Genomic DNA, 8954 nt, shown 5'->3' with positions numbered 1-8954 from the left:
CGGTGGTAGTGATTGAGCTCAGCACATGGCCAGTGGATATATAAAGTGGTGTTCATGGGCATTGAATCCACTCTCTAGTATTTTGTTTATGTAATACCACGTAGCACTGTATCAGAATGATGTAAACCTGCTACAAGCCCGTTGAACTATATGGTTGTAAACATGAATTTGTTTTTAAAAATATTTCTTATCATGTATGGATATGCTACTCTCGATGGTGACCATGTTATGCTAGTGAGCTTTGTATTTGATCTTGAGCATTGCTTGAGACATATCACAAGAACTATCGGGAATTCAGGATATAGTTCCGCATTAGTTGTATAAAAAATGAATGGTGGTGCGTTTAAATTGGGGCAATTTAGGCAGTTCCTTATAGAAAAGATATATACTTTTCAAAAGTGCATTTTATTTTTTTCTATTTTTATAGATTTAGTAAAAATTAAAACTTGGATGAGAACTGTATCAAAATCCATTATATCAAAGGAGACGAAAATAGGAGAAAGGAAAATACAACTTCCAACTGGTTGTCACGCGGGTCAACGGTGATGCTCACCAGCCGGTGCAGTGGACCCAATCAATAGCAGTCATTTCACGGGATGACACAAGTGTCAAATACACCGGCGGTGCGACGGGGAAGCAGGCCCTTGTCCTGGAGGCTGGTGACCGTGTCGTCCAGGCAGAGGTTCGCCGGCGAGATCCCAACGCCGAGCTCCGCCAGCCGCTGGCTGCTGAACCGGCACCCCTTGTTCGTCTCGCCTGCCCCGCCCTTGCATTTGCTCGGCACCGGATACTCCGGGAACAGCTTGGCGAGGGTTCGGCACACCTCGCCGCGGTGCAGCGTGCGCCCGGCGCAGAGGTACCGGCCCCGCGCGCCGGGCTCCTCGTACACGCGCGCGTGCGCGTCGGCGACGTCGCGGACGTGCACGTACGCCTGCGCGGCGTCGGCGTACGTCTGCACAGAGCCGTCGAGGTACTTGAGGATGTGCCACGTGCTGGCGTTCACCGCCGGCTGCAGCAGCGGGCCGAGCACCAGCGACGGGTTCACGACAACGAGGTCCAGCCGCCGTTGCTTGGCAAGCTCCCATGCCGCCTGCTCCGCCACCGTCTTCGCGTAGCAGTACCAGTTCTTCAGCATGTACACTGACTATATTACACGAATGCAATGCAAAAAATGTAAGAAAATAGTGGCAGTCGATTAGTGACCTTGGTGTTCTTGCAGTAGTCGAGGTCGCTCCAGCACGTCTCGTCTACCTCTTCGTTGGGGCCGCGGCGAGGGCCCATGTACACGGCGCCAATCGACGAGGTGAACACCACACGCCGGACGCTGCCCACATCCGCGGCAGCGTTGATCACGTTCCTCGTCCCGTTCACCGCCGGCTCAATCATTTTCTCCTGCATTTCCATCACCATCAGTGACATAGTAACATTTGTTTTCTAGTGCATGCATATATGTTCTACTTCACGATGGTTGTTTCAACTAAACATTTATTTAGACGAATCCCAGATTTCTGTGAAGGAGATAGCGAATTACCGGATCGTCAGTGACGGGGGAGGCAGTATGGAAGACACCCTCGCAACCTCGGAACGCGGCGGCGAGGCTCTCCTTGTCCAGCAGGTCTGCACGCACCAGGGTCAGCCGCTCCGGCGCTCCATCCTGAGCTCTCAGGTGCGCGTTCTTTGTGGCATCAGCTGGAACATAAAATGGGAATGGCATCACGCAATGGCAGAATGCCAATCCTATACATAGGTCAGACATTTGTTTTGGAGGGATTAGAAACATCGCAGCGACAGACCAGGATTCCGGACGGTGCCGCGTACGGTGTAGCCCTTCTCGAGGAGGAGTTTCACGAGCCAGGACGCGATGAACCCGCCGGCGCCGGTGACGCAGACGGTGTGGCCGTGGCCGGAGGCGCAGTTGGCCGTGGTGTTGTCACCGCCCATGTTTGTAAGAATGCAAGTTTGCTTAGTCCCCAAAGTGACAAGTAGTTGCTAATTTTGCGGCAGTGGCTAACTGACTATGGAAATTTGGTCACTGTGAAACTGTGGGCTGAATGGCGTGGTTTGTCTGGTAACGGCAGTGCAGCTACATATATAGGGACGGGGTCGGTGGTTGGTGGTGAGCACGTGTCCTGCATGTGTGAAAAGTAGCCTGCAAATTGAAACAATAGGTTACTTTTCTTGTCCTGGACTTGGTCCAAAATGCTCCATTTCTGGATCCCAGCGGACACTTCCGGCCTGCTTGTAATTGTTCAGTGTACTACGGGCCAGAGTTATTAGTAAAAACTTTAATCAAGATTTTATTTCATTAAAAAATGAAGATTCTAGGAAATTATCAACTCATGATTTATTTTGTACCAATGTCAGTTGAGTGAAGTTCGTGGAAGGATGTTGGATGTTGATAGTTTATATGTAACTGAAGATTTATATGCTAGCGCGTATCAACATGTACTCTTGCAAGGCCTAGTAATTTTGGGAAACATAATTATTAAAGCTTTGTGAAGAAATTAGGACCTCGAGCTAATCAAAATTGTTTATCTTTGCACGCTCTCTCTCCAACACAATCTTTGGTTCATAGTCTAACACAATAATGCTCTATATATAGATGTTTTCTTATCTGCATCCCTTTTGTGATATATACTTTGTTCCGAATTACTCTATTTGATTTTTCATCCCTGTTCAAAGTTTTTTTTGTCCCTTTGGATGGCACGTCCATTTCTGGATCCCAGGGAACGAAACTTCCAGCTTGTATTCGTTCAGTGTACTCCGGGCCACAGTTAGTAATGGCAGTTCATCAAGATTCTATTTCATTAAAAATCAAGATTTTAGGAAATTACCAACTCATAATATAATCTATTTTTTTCCAGTTGAGTGAAGTTCGTGGAAGGAAGTTGGATGTTGATAAGTTATATGTAACTGAAGATTTATGTATGCTACCGTATCAACATGTACTCTTGCAAGTCCTAGTAATTTTGGGAAACATAATAATCAAAGCTTTGTGAAGAAATTAGGACCTCGAGCTAATCAAAATTGTTTATCTCTTCACGCTCTCTCTCTCACACAACCATTTGTTCAAAATCTAACACAAAAATACTCCATATACATATTTTCATATCTGCATCCCTTTTGTGATATAGTTTCGTTCCTAATTATTCTATTTGATTTTGCATGCCTGTTCAAAGTTCTTTTTCCTTTGGATCGCTGGTTCACATGTGTTTGGCATGTGTTAAACTGAAACAGGAAGACGATATAGAGTAATTATTAGAGAATGTATGTTATAGAGTATGAAAAACAATGACAGCGCACAAAGATAAGCTCACATCAGCTATGTGTCCTCTTTTGCTTAATTGTTTTCAGCACTACTACAAAACACTCTATCAGCACCGGTTGGAAACGTGCTTCAGTCCGGGTTCTCCAACCGGTACTGCGAAACTGAGACTAAAAGTCTCGATTTTCGTCACTGGGTGTTTTACCCGGTACCAAAATCCTTCTTTAATACCAGGTGAAGGTTCCATCTGGTACCAAAGTATTTTTGTCAAAAAAACTATATTAAACGTAGAAAGAGGCCTGCACACGCGCACGTCACAAGTCACCAGTGACGCAATTTTTTTACACGAAATACGTGCGCGTGCGGTGGTCGAGATTCGAACCCGCGACCTCTTGCCTCGCGCGAACCTCCCTTAGGATTCGAACCCGCGACCTCTTGCCTCGCGCGACCGTCCTTACCATATCACCTACACAGCCTTTTAAAGTAACCCGTGGAGGACCTTTTGTAATCGGGTGGTAACACCATCCGGTACTAAAAGTGATTTTTTAGTACCGGATAGTATTACCACCCAGTACCAAACACTGCTAAAGAACTTAGCAGTAGTACTGGGAGCTAACCCCCGCGTACCAGTTATGCGCCCTGTACCGATTGGTCGGTACTAAATGGGCATGCATTTAGTACCGGTCAGACTGCCCGGTACTAAAGTGCACACTTAGTACCGGTTGGTAACTCCAATCGGTACTAAACTGCGTGCCACGCAAGGCGGTTGGGCAACCGTTTAGTACCGGTTGGTGTTACCAACCGGTACTAAATTCTTTTTTTGTTTGTTTTTTATTTGCTTATGTTTCTATTTTTCCTTTATAGTTTTAATTCGTACTCATATTCTTATCCGGATCGACTCTCTAAGAAGACTCTGAAGTGGGCGAACACTCAGCCCAGCGGGCGAACATGCCGTATCCATTTACGTATACTAGCATTCATATTTGTATTTGTATCTAGTATAGCAAAGACTATATATATATTATAGATATACAGTTTATATACACTTCAAATATTACAAGTACTCCAAATAATAATGCACACTTGGGATCAAATATTATAAGTAGCCATATAAGTTGTTTCCTTACAAGTACTTCAAATATTACTCTTCTTCCTTATCGTCGTCCCTGTTTTCATGAAATAGAACCACGATTACCCTATGATCGGTATAAAATTCTTTGGCGGGATTTATAACCTCATCCAGTAGGAATCAACAGAGTGATTCTTGAATTGCCCTGACTCTTTCCGGTTCGGTGAGGCTAGGTTCTCTTTATGGAGTCCCTTTGAGCAGCTAGTGACAGCGGAACCATGCTAGGTTCTCTTTATGGAGACTGTGACACAGATCCATGCTGGGCCCCTTTGTGTGGGTGGTGACGGCAGACCCATGCTGTTTGGTGACATTGGTGGACTTGGCCTTGAGTTCTAAGCCAATGCTGTGGAATCCGTGGTTCCTTACGGAAATCTTATGTAGCGCTTGTTTCAACAGATCCAAGTGTGGAGGGCATGTTGTAGTTCCTCTTCTCCATCGCCTTGATGGATCTTGAGGTTTAGGTCTTCCCATCCTTTCTCGACTCGGTCAACAATGACTCTAGCATAACCTTCAGGAATCGGCATGCCATGAATTGTCCCACCTTGGGCAGGTACTTCAGCAATACAATGAGCCACTACTTTGATCTTTTTCCTTTGCTGATAAAGAAGCTCGCAGGGTCCTCACGGTGATGTCATCCATAGGGTAACATTGTGGGTTGTCCGCCCATTTCAGTTCGGTCTCTGACTGGGTGCTCTGTGGAAGCGACCTGCTACGGTGTTGAGAGTCGGGGCTGCTCTCCATATTAGGAGCTGATGGAGCTTTTTGTTGTCGTTGGCTAGCTACCATTGCACCTTCAATCGAAGCTACTCATTCTTCTAGGGCATGCATCTTCTCTTCCTGTTCAGCTTTCCTTCTGCATCGGCTTCGATAAGTCTCGATATCTCCACTGAAGCCATGCTTCCTTGGAACTAGGCCCATGCCTCGGACACGTCCTGTGTGTTCCGGTTGTCCGACTCGGGGCCACGGGACTGCACATATAGCATAGAATATTCTAGAATAAGGGATGGGGCATGTCCCATACCTTATATTTGTTGTAAAATACTCGGATACGAGTAGGACTAGTCGGTACAGAACAAAACTATCCGAGTAGTACTTGGTAGTATTCCTAAGCTAGTATTTGTGGTAGAACCGCCCGAATTAAACTGGCTTAAGTGCACTAACCATCACCATAGAGGCAATCCAGGCTAACACGCACTTAAAACGGAGTAAAATGATAGTCTATCGGGTAACATTCCGATGCGACCACTAGAATTTCAATCGAAACAATGCATACATACAAATCACACGAAGGTGAGCCCAGAGATTACAAGAATCCACAACTTTTACATCATAGCGTTCAACATAAACTATTATTATGGACCAAATTTGAATTCATGCATAAACAAGTACTTTCAGAGTTTAATAGTGCAGCGGAAAATAAACGATAGTTCTAAGGATGGTACAAGATATCATGATGAAGCCCGTACATGACATCATTCAGCGTTAACATCGTTGTCCGGGGACGGATCTCATTCCACCGACCAACTAGCTGGAAGACTACACGGCCAAGTCAAACTAGCAACCATATCCTCAAAGGTCTCACCTGAAAACAAAGCCACAAGCAAGGCTGAGTATACTAATACTCAGAAAGGCTTACCCGACTTGTGGTATATACTTAGCCGACTCCTAGACATGCAAGGCTTTTGGCTGAGGGTTATTTTTGCCAAAAAGCATCTAAGAGTGAGTCCTTGCTTTCAAGTTTTAGCATCAAGTTCTAGTTGATTAACCGTTCTAGGTAAGCAACTATCCAAATCACACATGGTGGAAAAATAATTAACTGAGCATCCAACCAGATTAATCATCATCATTGTTACTCTTCTTACTCTATGTGGTAAAAGGGTTAAGCAGTCTTAATGGATACGAGAAATGGATGATTCGAATTGAATTTCTTAATCTTGCAAGGGAAACCTAAGCACACGTCACATGGTTACTCAAAGAGTCACACGTGCAACTTTTCCCCTTTCTTCCCGGGTTGTGGATCAGGGCCACCTTCCTCGAGTACAGAGGTCCACGAACCATGGAACAAAGCTAGGTTGTGGCTGCTCTTGCACTCACCATGTGCCCATAGGAACGAAGTCAAGAGGGTGAGAATATTGTCCACTCACCGGTCCGATCAGGTACTTAAGCTTACCGATTACCATATTCTCGGCATGTGGTTAGTATGTTCAAAAACTTAACCACCACTACCACACACTGTGGCCTTAGTATTTTTGCTAAACAGATGGGGCCTCAATCATCAACAGGAATATTGTAACATAGCCCCGTCCATCGACCTTATGATTCCAGCATAAGTAAAATAAACACTCCTATATCTCGTGAGTGACAGGAAATTACTCGACTTTTACAGGAGTCCTATTAGCATGACAATCAAGTGACCGACACAGACTAGTGTTCATTATCATAGGTACTAGGATTATGCAACTAGGGTTTCAATCAACTTCAATAAACTTAATGCACAATACCATATATATAAATAAAAGTTGCATAAGTTTAAAAGTAGGGGTTATGCTCCAGGGCTTGCCTTCCTGAGCAAAACTAGCTGTGGGTGCTTCCGAACTTTGGTTCGCATCTTCAGCAACTTCAGTTAGATTAACTTGAGCTTCGCTGCTTACTCTCGGACTCGGGCACTAGCTTGTAGGTTCCGTCGGCGAGAGTCATTGATTCTATATGAATGCATATGTATAAGTGGTTTTAATGGTACAAGATAAATAACTATTTCACTGTAAAGTTGTAATTCAACAAAACTCAAGTTAAGTTGTAAAGCACTTTATTTTTTTTACCTTGGGCAGTCATTTATCGAGTACTTATTTGGATTAACTAACTTCATTAAGTAAGTAAGTGGTTTTGTCCTTCCATAAACGGCCATTTTTCCAAAGTAAGCATGGATTAAATAAAACTACTCGTAAAGATAGTTTCTAGGGTTGAGATTTTTATGCAGAGCACATTACTTAAATACAAACTTACTGTAAAATTTCTAGCCATTTTCATTTAGCAGATTAATCATGAAAAATACATTAAACAGCTACTGCTAGGATCAAGATTTATTTATATAGAACAAACCATGCAAGAATTGGTGCTTAATATTTTACTGAGTACTCCTAAACTTATGGTGAGTCTACTATAAATTTTCAGATTTTAGTGTGCAAGATTTAGAGCATAGAAAATAAATCAAGATAAATCTATATTAATCAATATTTATTTCTACAGGTACTTTCACAAAGTTTCTGAGTCTCAAACTTTTCCAACATAATAAACTACTCAAAGGTAGCCTTTGGTTAAAATTTCTTATTTTTCTAAGCACCAGAACTAGTTACTTTGATTTAATATAGTTTTCCTTTACTAAATACATATGAGCAAGTTAGACAGAAGTAAAAAGTTCCAAACTTTGTCTTTAGCATTTATGCATCAAGGTTACTCTACTATAAAAGTTTCAACCTTAAATATTAGTAGAACAGCATGAACAAATAACTCTAGCAAAATAGCACATCAAACAAGCTCCCACAAAAACTACTCGTAGAGACATGTTCTAGTCTTGAAGACTAGCTTACAGTCAAAAAATTATTTATAGTACTATCCTAGAGCAAGAGATACATTTATGGGCTATTTAAAAGAAGATTAATTTTAGATCAAGTTTTTAGTTTGTAACTAGTCATCCATCTATGCAAAAATAGTCGGGTTCATCAAGAGGGTCACAGCAAATTTTAGTTTGCATTTTTCTGATTTTTCTATAATTTTAGATATATTTTACAATTGACAGCCTCTTGAAAGCAAAAGTACTCGGGTTCTCGCAGATAGGTCTCTGGATCTAGCAGAAGAACTTCGTCATTGCAATATAGTCCTGGGTGGGGCTAGGCTGTTCCCGGCCAAAATCCAGCGAGGGAACTAGTCGGTGGCGAGGGAAAGGGGTGGGGGAGCACGAGGAGGTTGAGGGAAACCTATAGGTGTGCTCGGTTGGGGCTGGGGTGGCCGGAGTTGGGCTGCCGGCGGTGAGCAAGAGCTCCAGCAAGATGCGGGCAGTGGGCGGTGGCGGTCTAGTGAGGGAGGGCGGCGTAGGGAAGTCGGGGAGTACCAGCAGGTCGAGGTCGACCCGTTTAGAGCCTCGGTTTGGGGGGAGAAAGAGCGGACAGTGGGGCTAGATGGCGAGGTCGAGTGGCGGCACTAATGGCGTGGTGGTGGTGGTACTCAGGTGCGTGTGAGCAGGGGCTCGGTGCAATCCTTTTATTGGCACGCAGGGGTGGAGGGGTTGGGCACTAGCGGACCGTGGGAGGCACGACCGGGACAAGGCCGCGGCAAACGCAGCGTCGCTGGCGCATCGTGGCTCGGCCGTCGGGAATCGACGGCCGCATGGTGCGCTCTCGTCGGGCATGGGTGGATTCGGGGCAGGGGAGGACGATTTGGTCACGACCCGGTCGGGGCCTATCGGGGCGCTGTCCTTTGGCGCGGCTCGCCGGCAAGCATTGTCGGCTACATGGCCGGCGGCCGCTGCCCCTCGATGGGATGAAATAGGGGAGGGGAGAGAAG

General features: G+C 44.7%; 1 protein-coding gene across 1 annotated transcript; it reads right to left on the bottom strand.

Moving 5' to 3' along the window:
• Nucleotides 1-491: 491 nt before the first annotated feature.
• Nucleotides 492-2040, bottom strand: LOC112897193 (cinnamoyl-CoA reductase 1-like). The gene is made up of 4 exons (XM_025965438.1): nt 1794-2040; nt 1532-1689; nt 1204-1392; nt 492-1126 (listed from the first exon to the last, which is right to left on the bottom strand). Exons 1-4 carry the CDS (start codon nt 1939-1941, stop codon nt 590-592), a joined length of 1032 nt encoding a protein of 343 aa, XP_025821223.1. The 5' UTR covers nt 1942-2040; the 3' UTR covers nt 492-589.
• Between the last annotated feature and the right edge of the window lie 6914 nt (nt 2041-8954).

The sequence above is a fragment of the Panicum hallii genome, chromosome 6 (assembly GCF_002211085.1).
Source record: "Panicum hallii strain FIL2 chromosome 6, PHallii_v3.1, whole genome shotgun sequence".
Lineage (NCBI taxonomy): Eukaryota > Viridiplantae > Streptophyta > Magnoliopsida > Poales > Poaceae > Panicum > Panicum hallii.
This window is presented reverse-complemented; position numbering and strand designations above follow the sequence as displayed.

Coding starts and splice junctions, on each gene's coding strand:
- LOC112897193 (XM_025965438.1), bottom strand. CDS start 1,941: ATGGGCGGTGACAACACCACGGCCAACTGCGCCTCCGGCCACGGCCAC. Junction 1,690..1,793: donor CGGCACCGTCCGGAATCCTG/GTCTGTCGCTGC, acceptor TTTATGTTCCAG/CTGATGCCACAAAGAACGCG. Junction 1,393..1,531: donor CCCCCGTCACTGACGATCCG/GTAATTCGCTAT, acceptor ATGGAAATGCAG/GAGAAAATGATTGAGCCGGC.